The sequence below is a fragment of the Pituophis catenifer genome, unplaced genomic scaffold, assembly GCF_029215685.1.
Source record: "Pituophis catenifer annectens isolate HBS135680 unplaced genomic scaffold, rPitCat1.0.hap2 SCAF_1, whole genome shotgun sequence".
Classification (NCBI taxonomy): domain Eukaryota; kingdom Metazoa; phylum Chordata; class Lepidosauria; order Squamata; family Colubridae; genus Pituophis; species Pituophis catenifer.
This window is the reverse complement of record NW_027256881.1, coordinates 341,704,044-341,731,036: the sequence shown is the minus strand read 5'-3', so window position 1 is coordinate 341,731,036 and position 26,993 is coordinate 341,704,044. Positions and strand designations below refer to the sequence as shown.

Here is a 26,993-nt window from a genome sequence, read left to right as displayed (position 1 = left end):
TTTCACCACTGGTGAGACCTAAAGTCTTACGAGATCTGTTTAGGGCAGCGATGGGTTGCTACCGGTTCTCCCCGGTTCGGGAGAGCCGGGTAGCGGAAATGTTGATGTGAGAGTGAACCGGTTCGCTCCTACCGTCAGCTGGGCCCTCCCGCCCCACCCCTACGGTATTCCTACCTTTATTCCTTCGTTTTTCGCCCAGCTGAAAGGCCCGGCAGAGCGGATTGCCCTGCCTCTGCTGTTTAGCTAAATCAATGCGCGTCCGCGAAGTGAACCGGGTGGTAACACCGGTTAGAACCCACCCCTGGTTTAGGGATGTGACTTCTCCGCAGACTGTAGCTCTCCTCCATCCCTGGTCACCAGACTAACCAAGAGTGGAAATTCACCCACGGATCCAATGGTTGCCCTTTTATAGGACGCGACATCTAATAAAGTCTCGTAGGTCAAATTCTGAACCCAGAATTGTTGCTTAAAGGGCGATTCGGGGCGTGTTTTGGCCAGATCCCAGCAACTGGACCAGATACAAGGAGGAGGGCTCCAGGTTTCGCCTGGTCCTTGGCTGTTTTTGATCACCAACACCCGGGAGTATTCCACCTCGTTGCAAGTGGCCAGAGGTTTCTGGAGCTGCTGGTCTTCAGGTTCCTGGGATGATGCTATCCCGTTTTTGGTCATGGGGACGACCTTCTGCAAAGCCTTGGGAGACTCCACCGGCCATGGCGGCTTTCCCAGGAAGAGTTCCGGATCTGCATCCTCGGGTTGAGAAGGAAACACCTGGATGAGGTCACTGATGGTCACTCCAAGGTAAGCCTGGCTCCATTTCTCATTGCCATGAGAAGTGAAGTCCTAAGAGGTGGAGAAGAGGAGGGGAGGGGAGAGGGGGAGGGAAGGAGGGGAGGGGAGGAGAAGAGAAGAGAGGAGAAGGGAGGGGGGAAAGGAATGGGATGGGAGAAGGGGAGGGGGAGGGGAGAGAAGAAAGGAGAGGAGGGGAGAGGAGAGAAGGGAAGGGAAGGGAAAGGAAAGGAAAGGAAAGGAAAGGAAGAGAGAGGAAAGGAAGAGAGAGGAAAGAAGAGGAGAGGAGAAGAGAAGAGAAGAGAAGGGAATGGAAGGGAAGGGAAGGGAAAGGAAGGGAAGGGAAGGGAAAGGAAGAGAGAAGAGAAGAGGAGAAGGGAAGAGAAGAGAAGAGAAGAGAAGAGAAGAGAGAGAATGGAAAGGAAGGGAAAGGAAAGGAAAGGAAGGGAAGGGAAGGGAAAGGAAGAGAGAAGAGAAGAGAAGAAAAGAGAAGAGAAGAGAATGGAAAGGAAGGGAAAGGAAAGGAAAGGAAAGGAAAGGAAGAGAAGGGAAGGGAAGGGAAGGGAAGGGAAAGGAAAGGAAAGGAAAGGAAAGGAAAAGAAGAGAGAAGAGAAGAGAAGAAGAGAGAATGGAAAGGAAGGGAAAGGAAAAGAAAGGAAGAGAAGGGAAGGGAAAGGAAAGGAAAAGAAGAGAGAAGAAGAGAAGAGAAGAGAAGAGAAGAGAAGAGAAGAGAAGAGAAGAGAATGGAAAGGAAGGGAAAGGAAAGGAAAGGAAGAGAAGGGAAGGGAAGGGAAAGGAAAGGAAAAGAAGAGAAGAGAAGAGAAGAGAAGAGAAGAGAAGAGAAGAGAAGAGAAGAGAAGAGAAGAGAAGAGAAGAGAGAATGGAAAGGAAGGGAAAGGAAAGGAAAGGAAGAGAAGGGAAGGGAAGGGAAAGGAAAGGAAAAGAAGAGAGAAGAGAAGAGGAGAAGAGAAGAGAAGAGAAGAGAAGAGAAGAGAAGAGAAGAGAGAATGGAAAGGAAGGGAAAGGAAAGGAAAGGAAGAGAAGAGAAGGGAAGGGAAGGGAAGGGAAAGGAAAGGAAAGGAAGGGAAGAGAAGAGAAGAGAAGAGAAGAGAAGAGAAGAGAAGAGAAGAGAAGAGAAGAGAAGAGAAGAGAATGGAAAGGAAGGGAAAGGAAAGGAAAGGAAGAGAAGGGAAGGGAAAGGAAAGGAAAAGAAGAGAGAAGAAGAGAAGAGAAGAGAAGAGAAGAGAAGAGAAGAGAAGAGAAGAGAAGAGAAGAGAAGAGAGAATGGAAAGGAAGGGAAAGGAAAGGAAAGGAAGAGAAGGGAAGGGAAGGGAAAGGAAAGGAAAGGAAAAGAAGAGAGAAGAGAAGAGAGGAGAAGAGAGGAGAAGAGAAGAAGATCATGTTTAAGATAGATGTACAGGTAGTTCCACAATTGAGCCCAAAATTTCTGTTGTTAAGCGAGACATTTGTTAAGTGAGTTTTGCCCCATTTTTACAACTTTTCTTGCCACAGTTGTTAAGCAAATCACTGCAGTTGATAAGTTAATTACACTCTTGTAAAGTTGTGAAGACGCCAAAGGGAATCACATGACCTGGGACGCTGCAATGGTCATAAGTGTGAACCAGTTGCCAAGCATCCGAATGCAAATCATGTGACCATGGGAGAATGCTGCGAGTCATTGGTGTGAAAAACAGTCCTAAGTCACTTTTTTTCAGGGCCATTGTAACTTTGAACGGTCACTAAATGAACGGTTGTAAGTCGAGGACTGCCTGTATCTGCACCAACAACGAATACAGCTAGTCCTCAACTTACGACCGCAATTGAGCCCAACATTTCTGCCGCTAAGTGAGACAATTGTTTAAGAGAGCTGTGACCCATTTTACGATCTTTATTGCCACATTTGTTAAATGAATCATCGCAGTTATTAAGTTAGTAACATGGTTGTTAAGTGAATCTGGTTTCCCCGTTGACTTTGCCCGTCAGAAGGTCGCAAAAGCTAATTACGGGTAGTCCTCAACTTACAACAGCTCATTGAGTGCCTGTCCAAAATTACAATGGCACCAAAAAAAAGAGAGTCGTGACAATTTTTCACATTTATGACCTTTGCAGCATCCTCTAGTCACGGGATCAAAATTCAGTCGCTTGATAACTGACTCATATTTATGACGGTTGCAGTGTCCCAGAGTCACGGGATCCCCCTTTGCGACTTTCTGACCAGCAAAGTCAATGGGGAAGCCGGATTCACTTAACAACCGTGTCATTAACTTAACAACTGCAGTGAGTCACTTAACAACTGGGGCAAGAAAAATCGTACACAAGTCAAAATTCACTGAACAACTGTTGCATTTAGCAATGAAAATTTTGGGCTCATTGGTGGTCATAAGTTGAGGACTATCTGTACATGACCCTGGGACACTGCAACCATCATAAATACACGCTGTTTTGCCAAGCATCTGAATTTTGATCATGTAAATCATGTAACCAGTGATGGGATTCACCGGTTGTAACAACCGGTTCGCTTCGCGGGCCCGTTTCCGGACTTCCAGTACTTTTGGTAGGCCCATTTTTCGCCCTCCCCAGGCTCCAGAGGCTTTCCTGGAACCTCCAGGAGGGTGAAAACGGCTTCCCCTGGGCACCGGAGGCCCTCCGGAGGCTGGAAAGGGCCCCGTTTCCAGACTTTTTGGTAGGCTCTTTTTTCACCCTCCCAGAGCCTTGGCGCGCACCCTGCACTTACCCGGCATCCAAAATGGGCCACGTGGAGACTCCTGGGAGGGGGGGGGGTCAGCCAGTCCTTGGAACAACTGGTTCAGTGGACCAGATTAAAATCAACATCCGGTTTAACCGGATGCCTGGTGGCGCAGCAGATTAATAGCCTGTTATTATCATCCAGCTGCCTGCAATTGTTTGACCTCATATTCATGAGAGATTTAAGGAGCCTGTATAGCTCAACAGACAGAAGCACTGTAATTTAACACCAGCTGTCTGCAATTACTGCAGGTTCAAATCTCCCCAGGCTCAAGGTTGACTCAGCCTTCCATCCTTTCTAAGGTAGGTAAATTGAGGACCCAGTTTGTGGGGGCAATAAACTGACTTTGTATAAATATACAAAAGTATGAAGGCTATTGCTTAACGCATTGTAAATATAAATCATATAAATCAAATTAAAAAAAAAAAAACCGAACTGGTCCGAACCGGCTGAATCCCACCGCTGCATGTAACCATGACAATCCTATACTAGTTGGAAGTGTGAAAAAGGATCATACGCCCCTTTTTTCGATGCCACTATAACTTCAAATGATGGCTGTCAGTCAAGGACTCCCTATAATTTTCCATCTGATGGGTGGACCTGGGTCAAAATTGTCTCTCGTTATTAAGAGAGGTGATGGTTTTAGGGTCATTCAGCCAAACTGACACCATCCCTGGATAAAAGTTGGCAAGCTCAGGCCAAGATCTTAATGTGATGGAATTTCTTAAAGAAACAAAAGAAAACTGAGCATGCCCAGTAGCTGTAGAATTGGGGAGGCAGAAAAACACGCTGGCTGAGGCATTCTGGGAGTTGAAGTCCACAAATGACGCCGAAGGCATTCTGGGAGTTGAAGTCCACAAATGCCAGTTGAGAAATTTTAAAGTCCACAAATGTCAACTGAGGCATTCTGGGAGTTGAAGTCCACAGATGCCAGCTGAGGCATTCTGGGAGTTGAAGTCCACAAATGCCAGTTGAGAAATTTTAAAGTCCACAAATGTCAACTGAGGCATTCTGGGAGTTGAAGTCCACAGATGCCAGCTGAGGCATTCTGGGAGTTGAAGTCCACAAATGCCAGTTGAGAAATTTTAAAGTCCACAAATGTCAACTGAGGCATTCTGGGAGTTGAAGTCCACAAATGCCAGTTGAGGAATTTTGAAGTCCAGAAATGACGCTTGAGGCATTCTGGGAGTTGAAGTCCACAGATGCCAGCTGAGGCATTCTGGGAGTTGAAGTCTACCCATTTTAAAATTGCATTCCGGGTTGTCTTTTTTCCTGGGGAAAATACCCAACTGCCCCTTCCCCTGAGGCTCACTTACCAGGCACATGTTCTGTGGTATCCAAGTAGCCAAATTGCTTTTTCTTGGATCTGGAATCTGTGGCCATAGATACTTCCGAAGTCTGAAAATTAAACGGAAAACCACAACCTGTAAATAATAAGAACCCAGCAATCCTTTTGCGTTTTGTAAAAACAGCAAGAAGCTCTCAGTTATCCGTTTGAAAAATGAAACCAAATGAGTTTCAAAAGAACCAAGATGATATTTTGAGAGACCAAAATACAGCAGTGTCATCAATGTCTTAGTCTTTCTTCTACAGGTAGCCCTCGATTTACGACCGCTTGCTTAGCAACCGTTCAAAGTGATTGTGCATACTTATTTTAAAAAAAGCCAACACAGTTCTAGACTGCATCAACAGAGGGATAGAATCAAGATCACGTGAAGTGTTAAGACCACTTTATAATGCCTTGGTAAGGCCACACTTGGAATACGACATCCAATTTTGGTCACCACAATGTAAAAAAGATGTTGAGACTCTAGAAAGAGTGCAGAAAAGAGCAACAGAGATGATGAGGGGACTGGAGGCTAAAACATATGAAGAATTGCACGAACTGGGTATGTCTAGTTTAATGAAAAGAAAGACTATTGAGGACCCAGTTGTGGGGGCAATAAGCTGACTTTGTATAAATATACAAAAGGATGAAGGCTATTGCTGAGCACATTGTAAGCCGCCCTGAGTCTTCGGAGAAGGGCGGCATATAAATCAAATTTAAAATAAATAAATAAATAAAAAAAGACTAGGGGAGACATGATAGGAGTCTTCCAATATCTCAGGGGCTGCCACAAAGAAGAGGGAGTCAAGCTATTCTCCAAAGCACCTGAGGGCAGGACAAGAAGCAACAGGTGGAAACTAATCAAGGAGAGAAGCAACTGAGAACTAAGGAGAAATTTCCTGACAGTTAGAACAATTAATCAGTGGAACAATTTGCCTCCAGAAGTTGTGAATGCTCCAACCCTGGATGCTTTTAAGAAGAGATTGGGCAGCCATTTGTCTGAAGGTTTCCTGTCTAAGCAGGGGGTTGGACTAGAAGACCTCCAAGGTCCCTTCCAACTCTTTTATTCTATTCTATCCTATCAAATCTTTTGTCCACAATGGTACTTAATGGTATGACTTTATTTATTTATTTATTTATTTATTTATTCATTTATTTATTTAATTTATTCAATTTGTATCCCGCCCTTCTCCTAGTGGACTCAGGGCCGTGCACAGCCAGATGTAAAACACATATCAATACAAAATTTAAAATTTTTAAAAGAATTATATGACTTTGGCCCAAAATTTAAAACATTCAAACTAAAACCCATTGATAATTTAAAAGGCTAAAAAAAAAGGGGGTGTGTGTTTCACGCCAGCCCTGCTTGACTATAACTATAACTGTTTTACAATAATCATTTACAGATTAAAAATTAGTCCCCTAAGGGAGGTTTTGAGGATGCTTATGGTTGCATTTTCTCAAATGGGCTCCTTATAAAAGGATTGGATTACAACTCCCATCTCCCCCAGGTGGATGAGGAGAATTGGAGTTCATCCTTGAGTAGAAATGGGCTTGTTATTTGTAGTCCTCGACTTACAACCATTCATTTAGTCCTCAACTTTCAGCCATTCGTTTAGTGACCGTTCAAAGTTGCAACGGCACTGAAAAAAGTGACTTATGACCGATTTTCACACCTACGACCATCCCCATGGTCATGTGATCAAAATTCGGGGTATTTTGCAATCTTCTGACACATAAAAGTCAAATGGGAAGCCAGATTTCCTTAATAACCGGGTTACTAACTTTACAAGTGCAGCGATTCATTTAACAACTGTGGCAAGAAAGATCGTAAAATGGGTCAGAGTTCACTGAAGAACTATCTCGCTTAGCGACAGAAATTTTAGGGTCAATTGCAGTCGTAATTGCGCTTCCCATCAGCACGTCCTTTGAACAGAAACATGAACTGCTGATAAGATTTATAAAGAGAATGTCCTTATTATAATCTGCTTCTTTTCCTGTTTAAAAATCTTTTGCTTGTGCTTTCTGGATTATCGAACATCTCCTGCAGAAATTCATTAACAGTTCTGTTTATAACAATTTTCGGGCCAATTTTCTCTTTCTTTTGTGTTTCTTCTCCTCGTCCCCTTCCCATTTTCTGAGGTCATGTTGTTGACCATTTAACCCTGTTGCATAGATTTGCAGCTTTCATCCAACTCCTTCCCCCTTCCAAATAATGATTTTGCACTATTTTTGGAAATATTAAGAAACACGAATAAGTCAATAGGCTTCGTACACAGGTTTAAATCCTTCCAACCCTTCAATCTTCATTAAAAGAGCTGAAATTATTGTCTAATCCTATCCTGGGGATGCTAAATTTTCTGCTCTGGGGGGGCCAGGACTTGAAATATCACCCCAATTTTTTTTAAAAAAAGAAAGGTATACATACAGGCTGCAAGTGCATTTTGTCCTAATATATTTTTGTTACATATTTGTGCCGGTTCCCAATTCCTGAATCCTAAAAAGAATCCAATGCAGAATCTGCAGATACGAATTTGAGCACACTACAAAATTTTTCCTTAGTAGCGCCATCCACAAAGAGAAAGACCCCGCCTCAGAACCCAATAAGCCCCACCCCCTGACTCCTCCCTTTCTCCTGTTAAAGATCTACTTGATGGATAGATGATGATAGGTAGGTTATAGATAGAGACATACAGAGAGAGAGTTGATAGATGTTAGATAGATAGATATGTAGATGATATAGAAGATAGATATACAGATGATAAATAGATACATGATAGATAATAGAAAAAATGATAGATGAAAAAGATATATATATAAATAGATAGACTGATAGATCAGATGATAGATGATAGATACATGAGAGAGAGAGAGAGAGAGAGAGAGAGAGAGAGAGAGAGAGAGAGAGAGAGATATGGATGAATGGATGGATGGATGGATGGATGGATGGATGGATAGGCGGGTGGATGGATGGATGGATGGATGGACAGACAGACAGGCAGAGATGCAGGCAGGCAGGCAGACAGACAGATAGATGAGAGAGAAAGAGAGATGATAGAGACGGATGGATGGATGGATGGATGGATGGATGGATGGATGGATGGGCAGGCGGGCGGGTGGGCAGACAGATGGACAGACAGACGGACGGACAGACAGACAGAGAGGGAGGCAGGCAGGCAGACAGACAGATAGATAGATGAGAGAGAAAGAGAGATGATAGAGATGGATGGATGGATAGATGGATGGATAGATGGATGGATGGATGGATGGATGGATGGATGGATGGATAGGCGGGCGGGCGGGCGGACAGATGGACAGACAGAGAGGCAGGCAGCAGATAGATAAATAGATAGATGAGAGAGAAAGAGAGAGGGATGGATGGATGGGCAGGCGGGTGGACGGACAAGACGGACGGATGGACAGACAGACAGAGAGGGAGGCAGGCAGGCAGACAGGCAGACAGATAGATAGATGAGAGGAAAGAGAGAGAGATGATAGAGATAGATAGATAGATAGATAGATAGATAGATAGATAGATAGATAGATAGATAGACAGATAGATAGATAGATAGGCAGGCAGACATAGGGAATGACAATGATAAATTGAAAACACAGTACTTATTGACATACGATCGATGTCTGGAAACGCAGACCAGAGTTCCTGCAAGGAGAATGATGAACCCTATGCAAAAAACTGAGATCAGGATTTCAACTTCCCCGTAGTCTGGATTAAAAGAGAAAAGAAGGTTTAAGCGAAAGAGGATTTCAACAACTCACTTTAAAAAAAAAAAAAAAGGTACAGGTTTTCATTCACACAACACACTCAAACCAGGCTAAAATAGAGATGGTTGGATTTTTGTCTCAGCAGGCTATGCGAACAGGCCCACTGTTACGCCATCATTGGGCTGTAGATGATGGATGTTTGACAATTCAGGTTTGTTTATCTGGCTTGGGGTAAAACGTTTTGTGTGAATGTCACCAAGCTGGAGGATTGCAGAGTGGCCAGAAAAATTGCTTCTGGCTCATTCTTACATTGCCATTTTGTGCAGTGTTTTCCCAATCTTGGCAACTTTTAAGATATGTGGACTCCAACTCTCAGAATTGGTCTGTCTGTCTGACTATTTATTTATCTTTCTTATCTATCTGTCATCTATGCCTGCCTGCCTGCCTATGTCTGTCTATCTATCATCTATATCTATCTATCTATCTATCTATCTATCTATCTATCTATCTATCTATCTATCTACTTACCTACCTATCATCTTATCTGTCATCTATGCCTGCCTGCCTATGTCTGTCTATTTATCTATCATCTATCATCTATCTATCTATCTATCTATCTATCTATCTATCTATCTATCTATCATCTATCTATCTATCTATCTATCTATCTATCTATCTATCTATCTATCATCTTATCTGTCATCTATGTCTCCCTGTCTGTATATCTGTCTGTCTGTCTATTTATCTTTCTTATCTATCTGTCTTATCTGTCATCTATGCCTGCCTGCCTCTATCTATCCATCCATCCATCCATCCATCCATCCATCCATCCATCCATCCTTCCTGTCATCTATGCCTGCCTGCCTGCCTACCTGCCTATCTGTCTATCCATACATCTATCTATCCATACCTATCTATCATCTATCATCTATCTATATCTATCTATTTGTCTGTCTACCTATCTGATTTATATAGCTGCCCATGTCATAAATATATATATATATAACTCTGCGGGCTTGCAGAAATGACACATTATAAACATGTTCTCCAGATCATATTAAGTACCGGGCTGTAACTCAGGAGGGCCCGCGTGCCCACCACTCGCACAAATGGAGCTGTGTGTGCTCGCCCGCTGAGCGCCTAAGTGGACCTGCACTTGCGCCCCCCCCGTCCCCCACTGCTTCCAGAGCCCAGTTCTGAATGGGCCATGGTCCGGTAGGGAGCCACAGTCCCAGAATTGGGAACCCCTGACATAAAAGGATGCATTCATGGTCTCTCATCCAGTCTGAGCTGCCTTGAACCATCCTGCCTGTAGTCAACAATCCTTACCGTAGTTCTTGGTACGGATGGACAGCACGGATCCTCTGGTGTTTCCACCTTCATTGGCTGTCACCATGTACACCCTCACGGTTGAGCCGGGCGCCAAGCCGTTGATGACGTAGCGATGCACCAAGCCATCGAGCACCACGGCCCCTGGAAAAGAAGAAGCAGGGAAAGAGGCCAGACCGACAGTTGCAAAGACTCCGTTGACTTTGGCACTTCGGGCCTTTTCCACAGACAGTCCTCGACTTACGACCACCACGGAGCCCAAAGTTTCCACCGCTAAGCGAGACAGGTGGTTCCGCGAGTTTCGCCCCATCTTACAAGCTTTTCTGCCACTAAGTGGATCACTGCAACAGTTAAGCTAGTAACAACGGTTTTAAAGCGAATCTGGCTCCCCCCTAATGATTTTGCATGTCAGAAAGTCACAAAAAGGAGATTGTGTGACTCCGGGAACACTGCAACCGTCATAAATACCGTGTTTTCCCAAAAATAAGACATCCCCTGATAATAAGCCAAATCGGCCTTTTAAGCCCGCCCCAAAATAAGCCCCCTGAAAATAAGCCCTCCCCGAAAATATTTAACCGCACGTGCAATCGGTCCCTGCCATTTCCCCTGGTTAGAGTTAGGGAGACAGAGCTGGAAATCAGGTAAAATGGCAAGAGGATCCCCATCTTGCTCCATGCACCCCAAAATAATAAGATCTCCCCGAAAATAAGGCCAAGCGCTTATTTCGGGGTTCAAAAAAATATAAGACAGGGTCTTATTTTCGGGGAAACACGGTATGAGTCCGTTGCCAAGCATCTGAATTTTAATCATGTGACTGTAGGGATGCTGCAAAAGTCATAAGAGTAAAAAAACCGGTCCTAAATCACTTTTTTTCAGTGCAGTTGTAACTTGGTCACTAAATGAACTGTTGTAAATCGAGGACCACCTGGGCTTAGGTCACCCTTTCGGGTGCAGGTTTCAAGAATGAACTGCAGGCTCGGGACAGTCTGGCAGTGAAGGTGCTGGATTAGAAGTGGGGTGTGTGAGAGAAAGACCTTGAGAGACGGGGCAAAGCAATGTGGTCAGATAAGCGAGGACGTAGCCCAGACCTGCATAACGGATGGAGAAAGAGGCTCAGAAGGGACCATGCGTAGGTTTTTTTTTTGGGCTGTCAAAGGAGACAGTGGGGATATTTGCACTGTCAGGCTTGCAAGAATCTGTTGATGGAGCTTTACAATAGAGTAGATTTAGCTTATCTAGGTGGAGCTAGCTCGCCCCCTGTTGGGCACCAGAGGGCAGAACAAGAAACTGTTAAGAAATGATTTTACCTAACTTGTTGGGTTGGCAATATATAAACCATAAATATAGCTTTAAGATTGCTGTATTGCATCATACTGTGTCCTGATTGGTTAGCTTTGTAGCCAATGTTCTTAACAGGGAGCTAGAAACATGGTTTGTTTCTCTTTGATATTTTTGCTTCTCTTTGCTGATCTTTGCTCTTTGCTGTGTTTGCTACTGTTTGCAAATACAGAAGAACTGTTATTGTGTATGACTACAACAACTGGTAAGAAGACTTTGTTATTGGATTATCCCTGGACTATTGTTTGATATCTACTGCTTTATACGTGTATGACCCGGACTGTTTATTGGACTGTGCCTTATTACTATTTCCTGAAAGTAAACACAACTCAGTGTATCTGTGTGTTGGCTGTGTTATTGTTGTGGCTACGTTGCCTGAGCTTGGGCTATCGACAGATGCAGACTCTGAGAGTGAGGGAGAGGAGTTGGCAAGGCCTCCCTCTCCAGGACCCTCCTCTCTGGCAATGCCTCAGGAGGACACAGAAGGCCAAAAGATAGGCTCAGAGCCAAGCACGTCCCCGCAGCCACAGGTGGACAGCGACGAAGAAGATAAATGCTGGCTGGACCTTCGGCAGAGGCGCAGGGAGACGCGTGCACAGCAAAGGGGAAGGCGTGCCAGAGATTAGCTGAGTCATTGGACCGCACCCCACAGGGTATAAATGTGGGTGTGGTGGCCGGTTCAGTTTGTGACGAGCAAAAACTGGAAATAATCCATGATCTCTGCGTTACTGGACTTTGCCTGCTTTATCGGACTGCATTTGGATTAATCCTTGTATTGTTGAAACTCTGCCTGTTTTATCGGAATGCTTGCAGTCTAATCTTAGTTTTGTGTGAGTAAAGTCTGAATTGGCAGCTAGCCACTGGGTTGCTGCCAGCTTTATCTTCAAAGAGTTTTGTCGTGTGGCTTATTAACTCTGGGCTGTCTGTTGGGGTGCGTGTGTGGTATGGGGACAGAACAGTGCCTCCCCTGTGCTGTGTGAGCTGTGATTTGCTGCCTCCTGTGCTGGCCACGCCTACCCCCCTTCACTAGTGGTTATTTTGAGGGTAGGGCTTATATTAGGCACACACGTAAAAATCGGGCTAGGTCTTATTTTCGGGAAAACACGGTATATATTTGTGCCTTGCCTTCCACATTCTGCCCCTTACCTCTTTCCCATCATGTTCGTGGTTTAGCTAATTCGAGATGGGCGGCACATAAATTTACTAAAGAAATAAAAACGATGAGAGGGATAAAATTACAGGAGCCCCACAATTTGTCTCAACGGATTTCTGAGACCTTCAAGAGCATCCATCCCAGATTCCACAGCTGGAACTCACCTCCGAATGAGCTAGTTGGCAACTTGAAGATGGGTGGACTTCAAACTCCCAGAATTCCCCAGCCAGCAAAGAATTCTGGGAGTTGAAGTCCACGCATCTTCAAACTGCCAAGATTGAGAAACACTCGATTCTAGAAGCTTAAAAAACACACAAAAAAGGAAGGGAAAAGTTTCTGAAAGAATTAAATGAAACCTCTACTTCAACCCCAGGTGCTTTCCTGAGGCCTCCTTGCAAATTTCAAACCTAACTCTTTGCTAAGAAGCATAAGCTTTCTCCTTACGATAGTCATCCTTCTTCTCTTCCTTGTAGTAAAGGGTGTAGTTCTGGATCTCGCCACCCCTTTCTTCCAAAGGAAGCCTCTCCCACTCCAGCTCCACCCAAGATTTCCAGACTTGAGTGGGATACAAAGCCGGGGCCCGAAGTGGAGCTGGAAAATAGAAAGGAGAGATCTAAGCATCAACCTTGCCACCAAAAGTGGCAGAAGAGCATAACTCCAGAATAGGATGCCAATCACTTAGGTCTTTTAATGGAACTATCACTGCATCCAGAGAAGAGCAACAAAGATGATTAGGGGACTGGAGGATAAAACATGAAGAACGGTAGCAGGAACTGGGTATGTCTAGTTTAATGAAAAGAAGGACTAGGGGAGACATGATAGCAGTCTTCCAATATCTCAGGGGCTGCCACAAAGAAGAGGGCGTCAAGCTATTCTCCAAAGCACCTGAGGGCAGGACAAGAAGCAACGGGTGGAAACTAATCAAGAGAGAAACAACTTAGAACTAAGGAGAAATTTCCTGACAGTTAGAACAATTAATCAGTGGAACAACTTGCCTCCAGAAGTTGTGAATGCTCCAACACTGGAAGTTAAAAAACTGTTTTTATGCTTTTAATATTTTATTGTACCCCACACAGAATTCCTCTGAGAGAGAGATAGACGGTTCTTAAATGTTATCTATCTATCTATCTATCTATCTATCTATCTATCTATCTATCTATCTATCTAGGCAGCATCTCCCAAAGTCATTCTCACATTCCTTTAGAACAAGGGAGGGTCTCCAACTTTGGCCCTTAAGACTTGTGGACTTCAACTCCCAGAATTCCTCCGCCAGCCCATTCCTCCGCTAGCCGATATATTACAATGAAAACACTAAAACTGTTTTAAAACTCTAAAAATGAATCGAAAGTAAATACCCACAGCAGTCAAGATACTCCATGCTGGCTGGGGAATTGTGGGAGCTGAAGTCTACCACTCTTAAAGTCGCCAAGTTTGGAAACCCCTGCCTCACAATATGGTAGCAAATAAAATATATTTATACATGTACATCTCCATAATTGAGGTCACTCCAAGCCTACTGATACTTCCTTTTTCTGTATGAGTGGTGCAATAGCAAATAGCAATAGCACTTAGACTTATATACCGCTTTTCAGTGCTTTTTCAGCCCTCTCTAAGTGGTTTACAGAGTCAACCTCTTACCCCCAACAATCTTGGGTCCTCATTTTAGCCGCCTCGGAAGGATGGAAGGCTGAGTCAACCTTGAGCCTGGTGAGATTTGAGACTGTCAAATTGCAGGCAGCCGGCAGGCAGCAGAAGTAGCCTGCAGTACTGCACTCTAACCACTGCGCCATCGTGCACTTTCTTACTAAATAATAAGGTAAAGGTTCCCCCGCATATATGTGCTAGTCATTCCCGACTCTAGGGGGCGGTGCTCATCTCCGTTTCTAAGCCAAAGAGCCAGCGCTGTCCGAAGACGTCTCCATGGTCATATGGCCGACATGACTCAACGCCAAAGGCACACCTTCCCACCAAAGGTGGTCCCTATTTTTCTACTTGCATTTTTTACCTGCTTTCGAACTGCTAGGTTGGCAGAAGCTGGAACAAGTCACGGGAGCTCACCCCGTTACGTGGCACCAGGGATTCGAACTGCTGACCTTCTGATCGACAAGCTCAGTGTCTTAGCCACTGAGCCACCACGTCCCTCTACTAAACAATAGCCAGCCCCCAAATCCAGGAATATCAACCCCCAGGAGGTCTCACAGGTTCCGCTTACCGATTTGCTTGGAGTAACCCTGAGCCGAACCAAAGGCCCCGAGACGTCCATCTAAGAGTCCAAAGATCTTCACGGCATAAAGATGCCCAGGCTCGATGGCTTCTAGAGGAGGAGGAGGAGGAGGAAGAGGAGGAGGAAGAAGCGAGCGATTACAGAAACGATTTGCGTCCCTGAGGTTTGGTTTTTCTATCTCCCCCCCCACCCCCCGTTTGTTTGGCTCTGATAATTCTGGCACCTTCACAGCGAAGTTTTTGCCTGCAGGAAATCTCCCTTCGATTGAGCCCCCTCGGTTCTGGCCAAACTGATTTTCACAACGGAGGGGGGGCCTTGTGGGTGTGATTCCGAAGAGCATTCTCTGAGGATGCGCCGTGTAAGCAGAGGATCAATAAGTAATTTCCTGGCTGCCTTGGAAAGGCTGGGTGCAAAATCCGAAGGGTTGTTGTTTTTGTCGTTGTTGGAAGTTCACGGTGTGTGTGTGTGTTTGTGTGTCGACTTCAGTCTTGCAAGCCAGGCAAGGCAGCTGCCCAGATATGCCATTCCCATTTCCTCTTCATGAGAGGAGGCTGGTCCGTGCGACCTGGAGACCCGCTCTACGCCAGTTGCTGCAGCAAAGACATCCAAGCAGCTGCTTTTCCTCACCAAAGGGGCCTTGCAAAGAGTTGACGGTGCTAAAATCCCCGTAGGATCGTGATTCGTGCCTTATTCATTCTTTCTAGCCCATCCTTCTCTCTTATTCTTTTTTTTCCACCTTCCTTTTTCCTCTCTTCTGTCTTTCTTTGTGGCAACTCTTTCTTTCTGATATTTCCCCAGAAATATCCCCTTTTGTCTTTGAACTTCCTCTCATTCCTTTCCTTCCCACCCTTCTCTCTCCTTCCTTCCTTCCTTCCTCTTCCTTCCCTTCCTTCTTCCTTCTTTCCACCTTTCCTTCTTACTTCCGCCCTCCGTCCCTCTGTCCCTCTGTCCCTTCCATCCTTCTCTTTCCTTCCTTCCTTCTTTCCCTCCTCCCTCCCTCCCTTCTCTCCTTCCTTCCTTCCTTCTTTCCACCTTTCAACACTTTCTCCCTCCCTCCTTCCCACCCTTCCCTCCTTCCTTCCTCCCCTTCCTTCTTCCTTCTTTCCTCCTTTCCTCCTTACCTTCTCCCTTCCTCCCTCTATCCCTCCCTCCTTCCCATCCTTCTCTCTCCTTCCTTCCTCCCTCCCTCCCTCCCTTCCCTCTCTTCTTTCTTCTTTCCTCCTTTCCTTCTTACTTCCACCCTTAGTCCCTGTCCCTTCCACCCTTCTCTCCTTCCTTCCTTCCTTCCTTTTTTTTTTTTTAAATTTATTTTTATATGCCGCCCTTCTCCGAAGACTCAGGGCAGTTTACAATGTGTTAAGCAATAGCCTTCATACTTTTGTATATTTTATACAAATTCAGCTTATTGCCCCCACAAACCGGGTCCTCATTTTACCTACCTTAGAAAGGATGGAAGGCTGAGTCGACCTTGAGCCTGGTGAGAATTGAACTCGCAGTAATTGCAGGCAGCTGGATGTTAAATGCTGCCTTAGTAGGAGGCATAAGCCTCCTACGCCACTCAGGCTCCTTCCTTCCTTCCTTCCTTCCTTCCTTCCTTCCTTCCTTCCTTCCTTCCTTCCTTCCTTCCTTCCTCCCTCCCTCCCTCCCTCCCTCCCTCCCTCCCTCCTTCTTTCCTCCTTCCCTCCCACCTTCCCTATCTCCTTGTCTCCCTCTTCTTTCTCCCTTCTGTCAGCTTTGGAAGCCATATTAACCCTGGAAGCTTCTACGCTGCCACTTTCTTGTGCTTGGGAAAGTAGGAGCGGGGATTTAGTTGAGAGATTTTAGTTAGACATAATAGCATTCTTCTCTTCGGTCAAGGTCATGGCAATCCTGCATCTGGAGGAGGAGTGGTTGCAGAGGGGTCTCAAGTTGGGACGGATGGTGATTGGGCCACGTGATGGACTGATGGGTGCAGGGGCTGGATATGGGGTTTTGATTTATTGAGGGAAAACCCGGAACTCTCAGATTCGGGTTTTCCCAGATGTGCCAGTATACCTATTCCGATAAATGAAGATTTTGAGATGAAGATTGTCTTGGAGTTTTTAATTGGAGTTGGGTGGTTCTGGAATGCTGACACCTTCCTCCCTTCATTCTTCTCCCTCTCTCTTCTTCCTCCTCCCCCTCCACTCCCTCCCTCCCTTTCCTCCTCCTCCCTCCTCTCTCCCTCCCTTTTTCTCTCACTATGCCCCTTGTTGCTTTAGCAACTCTTTTTCCTGCCTCTATTCTCTCCATCCTCACCATTATCAACCACACTCACCCTTAATGACCGTACGGTTGACGTGTTCCGGCTGATATTGCCAGTGTGGGTCTCCCACTTCCTTCTCAGGCAGTTTGTTCCACTCCAGAACAAAGTCCATCTTGGGGTTGCTGGGAAGAGACCACTGTAAGAGGAGGGAGTGGTCCCCTGCCGAAGACACCAGGATGGACAGAGGGGAAGGCGGGACTAGAGACAAAAAAGAGAGGCAATTTATAGAGTTTCTCAACCTTGGCAGCTTTAAGTTGCCTGGACTTCAACTCCCAGAATTCCCCAGCCAGGATGTGTGAGGTCCATGCATCTTAATGTTCCCAAGGTTGAGAAATATGGATTTTGTATAATTTTAATGTTGCCATCTGCTTCTCATGTCCCAAAGGTGCTTTTTTCAAGAGGTAACTGGACTTTCTGGTTTTTCTTTGAAGGCGTTTCACTTCTCATCCAAGAAGCTTCTTCAGCTCTGACTGGATAGTGGGGAATGGAAGGATTTATGCTTCTTGCAGACAGCTGGTCATTTGCATCCTTTTTAGAGAGTCATTGAGGTTACTTGGAGGTTTATCTAAAATTGCAGGAACCATTTGCTCTTCTGTTTGAGATGCAGACAACACAGACTCATTGTTGTGGCCCGTTCGCAGCTAGTAGCTGATTCAGACAGTGAGGAGGCTGGTGTGGTGCTGCGTCAGCAGCCTTTGCAGCTGGCGCTCGAGTCGGACAATGAGGAGGCTGGAGAAGATGTGGTGCTAGAGGCGGGGATTCATCCAGGGCCTTCAGAACCTCCAGAAGCTCCCTTAAGTGAAGAGGACGAAGAGGAGGCGCCTCTTCTCGATGCACGGGTGCGCAGAGCTGCCAAAAGGCAGTAGTGGCTCCTTAGGAGGAGGTCTCCTTGAGAGTAAGGCTGGGGACTAATTGGCCACTTCCTTAGCCTATTTAAGGAGGAACGCCAACTGAAGCAATTTGCAGGGAACAACTTAGTTCACATACCTTCGTGTCTTGTCTTGCTTATCAGCTTCCTGCAAATTGCTTCTGGGCATTCTGCCAACCATAGTAAGCTTTCAGTTATTATTTTTTGAATTCTTTGGTGGCTGTTAATGCAATTAATTAACAGCCGTTGTTGTAAAAGACTGGTTTATTCAGTAAACTAAGGTTTGAACGGACTTTCTGTGTGTGCTGCGTTCTTTGGGGTCCGTAGCTGGGGCAGAACACTCATCCCCATCAGCCTGCGTCTGTCTTCAACAAGGAAGGGACCCAGGGCAGAAAACATCCTGCAGCCAAGAAGGCTCCACACCCATTTGTACCACTCAGGTGACTCTGAGGACACAGTAGTCCTGACTGTACTACTGTAATGCTCTCTACATGGGGCTCCCCTTGAAAAGCACCCGGAGGCTCCAACTGGTCCAGAATGTGGCCGTGCGGGTGGTTATGGGCGCAACTTGTTGTGCCCACGTGACACCCCTCCTGTGCGAGCTGCACTGGCTTCCAGTGGTCTTCCGGGTGCGATTCAAGGTGTTGGTTACCACCTTTAAAGCGCTCCATGGCATTGGACCTGGGTACCTTCGAGACCGTCTTCTGCCACCAGTAGCCTCCCACCGGCCAGTCCGCTCCCACAGAGAGGGCCTCCTCCGGATGCCATCGGCCAAATTATGTCGGCTGGCGACACCCAGGGGGAGGGCCTTCTCTGTGGGAGCCCCAGCCCTTTGGAATGAACTGCCCCCGGAAATGCATAAGATTTCCGATCTCCGTCTATTTCGCTGTGCCCTAAAAACCTTGTTGTTCCGCCAGGCCGGGCTATCAATGTAAAGATTTTAATTGGTTTTAAATGTGGGATTTTAAATTTGGGGGTTTTATAATTGAGCCAATTATTTAATAATTTTAATTATTTTTAAATTTTGTCTGTCTTTGTGCTTTTAATCAGGCTGTACACCGCCCTGAGTCCTTCGGGAGAAGGGCGGTATAGAAATAAAATTAATAATAATAATAATAATAATAATAATAATAATAATAATAATAATAATAATAATCCTCCAAGTGGCCTCAACAACTCTCCAGAAGAATGCAAATGACCAGCTGTCTGCAAGGAATATAGTATTGTGGCCTGCTGGTGGCCAGTGGAGCTGGCCAGTGGAGAGTCAGACAGTGAGGAGGTTGGGGAGGAACATGGGCCAGTCGTGGAGTCTGGGAAAGGCTCTGATGAGGGCTCTGCGTCGGAGGCAGAGATGGGACCAAGGCTGTCTGACAGTTATCAGCTGCCTTCGGAGTCAGACATCAATGAGGCAGACAAATAGCTGGAGCCTGTTCCCAGTGTGACGCAGAGTTTCCAGACAAAGGGAACAGCTAAGGCAGAGAGGGAGGTAGACAGCAGTGAGGCAGAGGAACAGCTGGAGCCCGTTCCCAGTGTGCACATGCACAGAGCTGCCAGAAGATAAGAACAACTCAGATAGCAGGGTCGACTTGGGAGTAAAGCCACACCTTGGAGGTGATCGGCCCCTCCCATAGGAAACAAAAGAGGAGAGAACGGGGAGTGGGCTTTTGCAGGAAACAATTTCTTCATTCATTCGTTTCAAGAGTGGAAAGTTCTGTTCGTGACTCTCAGAGACTCTGTGCCAAGTTTTGCCTTACTCTGCGTTTGGAACCAAGTTACGTGGCAGCTTGCCAAGCGAGATAAGGTGTGCTGATAAATATTCCTTTGGAAAATTGTTTGAACAAGCCTTGCTAACGGTGAATGGATGTAATTCACAGTCGTGTAAATAAAAGAGGTTTTGCCAGGACCAAGACTCAGCTTCCTGCTTTTTAAGGGAGCCTAGGTCAGAACACAAAAATCCTTCCATTCCCCACTATCCTGTCAGAGCTGAAGAAGCTTCTTGAATGAGAAGGGAAACGTCTTCGAAGAAAAACAAGAAAGTCCAGTTGCCTCTTGTAAAATAAAAGCACCTTTGGGACAACCATGGATGATTGAGAATCTCCATAGACCAGTGGTGGGTTCCTCCCGGTTCGGCCCGGTTCGGCCGAGCCAGTAGCGGTGACGATATGACATCACCGAACCGGTTCTCTTCGTTCAGGAGCTGGGCTCTCCCGCCCCCCGCCCCCATGTTATTCTTACCTTTTATTTGGCCCTGCCCCCAATCTATTCGCTGACCCCCCGAGTCCCAGCTGATTGGCTAGAAGGAAAAAGCTGTTTAAATTCTTGCCGCGGGGCTTCAAAAGGCCACCCTACAGCTGATCAGTGTTAAAAGACAGTGTGGGGGTAGACCGGTGCCTCCAAAAACAAATGGGTAGACCGGAACACTCCAAGAACAAATGAGTAGACTGGTACAGCTCTGCAAGCAGTTAAAAGCCTGGTAGACCAGTACCTCTGCTAAATCCTAAAGAATTGTCACATGACCATCAAACCACGCCCACAAAATAAGCCACGCCCACAGAACCTGTAGTAAAAAATGTTAGAACCCACCCCTGCCATAGACATTCTGCTTCTTACGTTGATCAAGGAGAGAACAAGATGGACCAACACAATTTCCCTTCCTCCCCAAATTTAGTTTGCAGAAACTTCTCTTCCTATTTTTGCCATCCGCCAAAAAGGGGTGGCGAAACATTTAAGCCAGTTTTTTTCCCCCCCCTTTTATAACGACTCTTGCAAATCTTACCTTCTGCGTTACGGAAGGCTGGAATCACCAGCCTGGTTGGAGGTGAGATGCCAACCGTGTTTCTGGCGGTGAGATAAAAGGTGAATTCTTCGCCAGCCGGGAGGAGCAGACGACAATTCAGGTGGTGAGAGGTGACGCACGCGGGCACCGTGAGCTCCCCTTTCCTCTGAGAGCGGAGGCTGTATCCCAAAATCTCGCCGTTGGCATCCTTGGGCTTCAAGGGCTAGCAGGATAAATGAAAAGGCGAGGCCTGTGATCAGGTTTCAGGGAGAGAAGAAGGCTAAGACAAGGAATGACAAAGGAAAAGGCAATCGACTGCATACTAGGGCCTGGTGGCTCAGCAGACTGATAGCATTGTGGTTAACACCAGCTGTCTGCAATTACTGTAAGTTCGAATCTAACCAGGCTCAAGGTCGACTCAGCCTTCCATCCTTTCTAAGGTAGGTAAATTGAGGACTCAGTTTGTGGGGGCAATAAGCTGACTTTGTATAAATATACAAAAGTATGAAGGCTATTGCTTAATGCATTGTAAGCCGCCCTAAGTCTCCGGAGAAGGGCGGCATATAAATCAAATTAAAAAAAAAAAAAAAAACTACGCAAAAGTCCACCACTAAGGAAACCTTATACATATATAGGGTTATATATAATATAATAGGGATACAACAGAGATACGGTGGCTCAGTGGCTAAGACGCTGATCTTGTCGATCAAAAGGTCGGCAGTTCAGCAGTTCGAATCCCTAGTGCTGCGTAACGGGGTGAGCTCCCGTGACTTGTCCCAGCTTCTGCCAACCGAGCAGTTCGAAAGCAGGTAGAAAATGCAGGTAGAAAAATAGGGACCAACTTTGGTGGGAAGGAAACAGCGTTCCGTGTGCCTTTGGCGTTGAGTCATGCCGGCCACAGGACCACGGAGACGTCTTCGGACAGCGCTGGCTCCTCGGCTTTGAAACGGAGATGAGCACCGCCCCCTAGAGTCGGGAATGACTAGCACATATGTGCGAGGGGAACCTTTACCTTTAAAAGGAAAGCTATGCAACCTGTGTTTGCCTATCTTAGATATTTCAGTTTCATCAAGGTTTATCCTAGTACTGTGTTTCTTAACCTTGGCAACATTAAGATGGGGGGAGGGGGGAACGGGACATGGACGGACGGACTTCAACTCCCAGAATTCCTCAGCCAGCTCTGGAAAGTTGAAGTCCACCCGTCTTAAAGTTGACAACGTTGAAAAAAATACTAAGCTAGTATGTTAAGAACTGCTCTCCTCAAAGGGACGGGGCTAAGCCTTCATGGCCTGGGAGAGGGATCCTGAAAAGTCAGGATATGGGTAGATCCTTGACTTACAGCCACAATTAGGATCAGAATTTCTGTTGTTAAACAAGACGGTGGTTAAGTTAGTCATGCTTGATTTTATGACTTTTTTTTTTTAATGATGGTGGCACAGTGGTTAGAGTGCAGTACTGCAGGCTACTTCTCCCGACTGCCAGCTGCCTGCAATTTGGCAGTTTGAATCTCACCAGGCTCAAGGTTGACTCAGCCGTCCATCCTTCCGAGGTTGGTAAAATGAGGACCCAGATTGTTGGGAGCAATAAGGCTGACTCTGTAAACTGCTTAGAAAGGGCTGTAAAAAGCACTGTAAGTCTAAGTGCTAACTGGGAAGGGAAGGAAGGAAGGAAGGAAGGAAGGAAGGAAGGAAGGAAGGAAGGAAGGAAGGAAGGAAGGAAGGAAGGAAGGGACAGTGATGGCACAATGGTGAGAATGCAGTACTGATCCCTCTTTTTACTCCATCCCCAGCTTCTGCCAGACCTTCTCCTATAGCTTGGTGTCTTCTCCTACCTTCCACATCAGGACAACCGCTCTCTCTTTGTCAGCAGTGGGGCTTCCTAGTTTTCTCCAGAACGCTGGCCCTCTGGAAGGAACTTCAGCATCAGCCACCATTCCAGGTAGAAGAAGGAGGAGGAGGAGGAGAAGGAGAAGGAGAAGGAAAAGGAAAAAGAGAAGGAGAAAGAGAAGGAGAAGGAGAAGGGGAAGGAGAAGGAGACGGAGAAGGGGAAGGGGAAGGGGAAGGGGAAGGAGAAGTAGGAGAAGGAGAAGGAGGAGGAGAAGGAGAAGGAAAAGGAGAAGGAGAAATAGGAGAAGTAGAAGTAGAAGTAGAAGGAGAAGGAGAAGTAGGAGGAGAAGGGGAAGAGGAAGGAGAAGGAGAAATAGGAGAAGGAGAAGGAGAAGGAGAAGGAGAAGAAAGAGGAGAAATAGGAGAAGTAGAAGGAGGAGGAGAAGGAGAAGGAAAAGGAGAAATAGGAGAAGGAGAAGGAGAAGTAGGAGGAAAAGGAGAAGGAGAAATAGGAGAAGGAGAAGGAGAAGTAGGAGGAGAAGGGGAAGGGGAAGGGGAAGGGGAAGGGGAAGGAGAAGGAGAAGGAGATGGAGAAGGAGAAGGAGAAGGAGAAATAGGAGAAGGAGAAGGAGAAGTAGGAGGAGAAATAGGAGAAGTAGAAGTAGAAGGAGAAGGAGAAGGAGAAGGAGAAGTAGGAGGAGAAGGGGAAGGGGAAGGAGAAGGAGAAATAGGAGAAGGAGAAGGAGAAGGAGAAGAAGGAGGAGAAATAGGAGAAGTAGAAGGAGAAGGAGGAGGAGAAGGAAAAGGAAAAGGAGAAGGAGAAATAGGAGAAGTAGAAGTAGAAGTAGAAGGAGAAGTAGAAGGAGAAGTAGGAGGAGAAGGGGAAGAGGAAGGAGAAGGAGAAATAGGAGAAGGAGAAGGAGAAGGAGAAGGAGAAGGAGAAGAAAGAGGAGAAATAGGAGAAGTAGAAGGAGGAGGAGAAGGAGAAGGAAAAGGAGAAGGAGAAATAGGAGAAGGAGAAGGAGAAGTAGGAGGAGAAGGGGAAGGGGAAGGGGAAGGAGAAGGAGAAGGAGAAGGAGAAGGAGAAGGAGAAGGAGAAGGAAAAGGAGAAATAGGAGAAGGAGAAGGAGAAGTAGGAGGAGAAGGGGAAGGGGAAGGAGAAGGAGAAGGAGATGGAGAAGGAGAAGGAGAAGGGGAAGGGGAAGGGGAAGGAGAAAGAAGCAAATCAATTGCAAGGTCGTGGAGCGAGAAACATCTCTAGAACTTGTGCCTGTGAACATCTCCACCATGAATGCAAGTTGGCATTTTTTGTAGGGGGTGGAGAAAAACCTGGACTATATTCCCTTTGTGTTTCAGACACAAAGACCAAGAGGTTTTAGTTAAACTGATTCCTGTGCCAATACGCAGGAATCTACATAACTAACAGCACTATTTTGGTGCTGGATAGAAACAATGGAATTCACCATTGGACTTAATTCATTTGTGGCTACTGTTTTTCAGAGTATAAGATGCACTTTTCCACCCCTAAAAGAGGGTGAAAATTTGGGTGTGTCTTATACACCAAATGTAGCCCCGCCCATCCGCTGCCCCCCTCCCCTTTTAGCCTCTGCCTCCCAGAAATTTACCTCCTTGCAGCAAACAGCCCGTTTCAGCTTTTGCACAGTCTGATTAACACAAGCAGCTGATTGTCGGTTGGATCAGCCTCCCGACCCTCAGCTGTTTCAGGCTGCAGGGATTGCCGCGCAGGACTCCGCTGTTTGCTGCAAGGAGGAAAATTGCTGGGAGGCAGATTTTTTTTTTCTTGTGCTAATCAGGCTGTGCTGAAAATGAAAATGAAACTAAAGCAGGCTGTTTGCTGTTTGCTGCAAGGAGGAAAATTGCTGGAAGGCAGAGGCAGAGGCAGATTTTTTTTCTTGCTTTCTTCCCCCAAAAAGGTAGGTGTGTCTTATAGTGCGAAGTGTTTTATACTCCAAAAAATAAGGTACGTAAGGATTCTAGGCTGATTCCTCATTTGACTCCGCCCCTGATTCTGCCACTCCTTCTCCTACAGGCGGCTTTAAGAGAGGACAATTGTATGCACATATTCTAACACAATCAAGCATGGTGACTTGCAAAAAAAATAGCCAGCTTTCTCTAGGGTCCCTAGGACAGAATATATCTTCTTTGTCTTCATAAAGTCTTACAGGTAGTCCTTGACTTATGACCATTCATTTAGTGACTCTTCAAAGTTACAAAGGCACGGGAAAAAGTGGCTTACAACCGGTGCTTGCATTTACGACCCCTTGTGGCATCCCTACAATCCCTGTAATCAAGACACTTGGCAACGGCATATATTTATGATAGTTGCTGTGTTCCAGGTCACGTGATCCCTGATCACAGTAAGAATAATTAACCAGTGGAACAGCTGGCCACAAGAAGTTGTGGATGCTCCAACACTGGAGGCTTTTAAGAAAAGATTGGATAACCATTTGTTTGAAATGGTATAGGGCAGGGCCCACGGGCCAGATATAGCCAGCGGGGTTCTTAGATCTGGCCTGTGGGGCTATCCTGGAAATAAGAAAGGACTGGCACATGATGCCTCTGCCAGTGAAAATGGAGCTCAGGAGTCCATGCACGGACCTCCCAGATTCCGTTTTCGCTGGCAGATGGCTGCAGGAGGATCCCCCCCCCAATCCTGCCTGGGCCACCACAGCTGCCCCCGACATGAGTGATGTTGAGCTGGCCACACCACCCCGGCCATGCCCCCCCAGGCCATGCCCCCTCCCGGCCCCCAAGGTCAAACACAACCCTGATAAGGCCCTCAATGAAATCAAGTTTGACACCCCTGGTACAGGCTCTCCTGTCTGAGCAGGGGGTTGGACTAGTAGACCTCTAAGGTTCCTTCCAATCGGTTAGTCTGTTATTCTGTCCTTCTCAGCCAGCTTCTGGCAAGCAGACTCAATGGGGTGAGCTGGATTCCTTTAACGACAGCATTGTTCATTTAACAACTGAAGGGATTTGCCTAACCACACTAGCCGAAAAAGCCATAAAATGAGGGTTGACTGCCTTAAAAACGGCCTTGCTTAGCAAATGGAAAACCTGGTCCAATTGTGGTCGTAAGGCGAGGACTATTTGAAGTTCCTTGCTGAGACAACATCTCGTGGTCCTGCCTAATGAAAGCAAATGCTCCAGCGGAGCTCTCCAAGGTGCTGATTTCATGATGAACATGACTGTGCATCCAGATTAGGTCATTCTTGATGGCTGCGGCCACCGCGGTGGGCCACATTCTAGGAAAAGCTAAGAGCTTCTTGAAGCTGTCAATGAAATCGTTGAAACAGGGGGAGAAAAATTCATTCAGCATTTCAAGCGGGGAGGATTTCAGAGAACAATTAATCAGTGGAACAGGTTGCTGCCACACGTTATGGGTACTCCATCACTCCATCAGGATAGGGTTGGGGGTCTGCAACCTTAAACACTCAAAGAGCCATTTGGACCCGTTTCCCAGAGAAAAGAAAACACCGGGAGCCACAAAAAACCCTTCCCGTGCCTGACTATTTCTTGAGCGGCCACAAAACTAGCATATGTAGTTAAATTAAACGTTCTCTTTTCTTCTGAAACTTTTCTTTTCTTGGGTTTATCCATGGTTGGCCTATCGGGGACTGAAAAGCTCAGTAAATTGTGTGCCGATGGGTGTCGCACATTGGCAGTTGTGACGCATATTTTGAGTGACAGGGAGCCGCAGCAGAGGGCTGAAAGAGCCACATGCGGCTCCAGAGCCACAGGTTGCTGACCCGTGGTATAGTGTCTCCTGCTTGAGCAAGGGGGTTGGACTAGAAGACCTCCAAGGTCCCTTCCAACTCTGTTATTCTGTTATTCTGATGTCTTTAAACTTTGGAAATGTTTTGGCATTTAATTATCCTGGAGAGGAAAATCAGCCCAAATTAAGGGCTGAATCCAGATGAATTTCAGAGCTTAAACCTGTTTTGTAAATCACTTAAAATACAGCTAGCCCCTCTTTAAAAAAAAAAAAAGAAAAAACCCGCCAAGTCTAAATTTTTGATGTTGTCCATTCTGGCCATACTTTGAAGTTCTTGATGAGTTGCAGAACTAATGAATAAGGTTCCGCGGCATGAAATCCCAGCCTCTTGCAAGACAGAAATGCGTAGCACAATCACATCAGCTAAAAACAGCTGAATTCCCCTACCTGCCGGAAGGGTCCTTGCAAATGTCTCCAAACTCCAGTCGCTCCAAAAGGGATCACCATCACTTTGGAAAGCAGAACTCTGCAGATATTTTGCCCGTACTTGCATAGAGTAGTTGGTGAAGGGGAACAGGCCACAGATGTTTGCGGAAAGTGGTGCATTCTCCAGTGCTGTAAAATTCACCTGTGAGTGTGTGCAGCCGGGTTAAGTGTTTGATCTCATATTCATGAGAGATTTAAGGAGCCTGGATAGCTCAACAGACAGAGCTCTGTAATTTAACACCAGCTGTCTGCAATTAAAGTAAGATCGAATCTCGCCAGGCTCAAGGTTGACTCAGCCTTCCATCCTTTCTAAGGTAGGTAAATTGAGGACTTTGTATAAAATATACAAAAGTATGAAGGCTATTGCTTAACGCACTGTAAGCCGCCCTGA

At 46.1% G+C, this 26,993-nt stretch overlaps 1 protein-coding gene across 1 annotated transcript in view; it reads right to left on the bottom strand.

The window, feature by feature from the left end:
- Nucleotides 1–306: 306 nt before the first annotated feature.
- Nucleotides 307–26,993, bottom strand: part of LOC139312054 (granulocyte colony-stimulating factor receptor-like) — a 59,507-nt gene continuing 32,820 nt past the window's right edge. The window contains exons 7-16 of the mRNA XM_070936580.1: nucleotides 26,564–26,744; nucleotides 22,386–22,468; nucleotides 20,555–20,777; nucleotides 16,923–17,108; nucleotides 14,615–14,716; nucleotides 12,847–12,993; nucleotides 9,912–10,055; nucleotides 8,490–8,583; nucleotides 4,849–4,930; nucleotides 307–840 (exon numbers count right to left, since the gene is read on the bottom strand). Of these exons, the coding sequence (XP_070792681.1) occupies nucleotides 307–840; nucleotides 4,849–4,930; nucleotides 8,490–8,583; nucleotides 9,912–10,055; nucleotides 12,847–12,993; nucleotides 14,615–14,716; nucleotides 16,923–17,108; nucleotides 20,555–20,777; nucleotides 22,386–22,468; nucleotides 26,564–26,744 (1,776 nt within the window). The remainder of the gene's footprint in view (nucleotides 841–4,848; nucleotides 4,931–8,489; nucleotides 8,584–9,911; nucleotides 10,056–12,846; nucleotides 12,994–14,614; nucleotides 14,717–16,922; nucleotides 17,109–20,554; nucleotides 20,778–22,385; nucleotides 22,469–26,563; nucleotides 26,745–26,993) is intronic.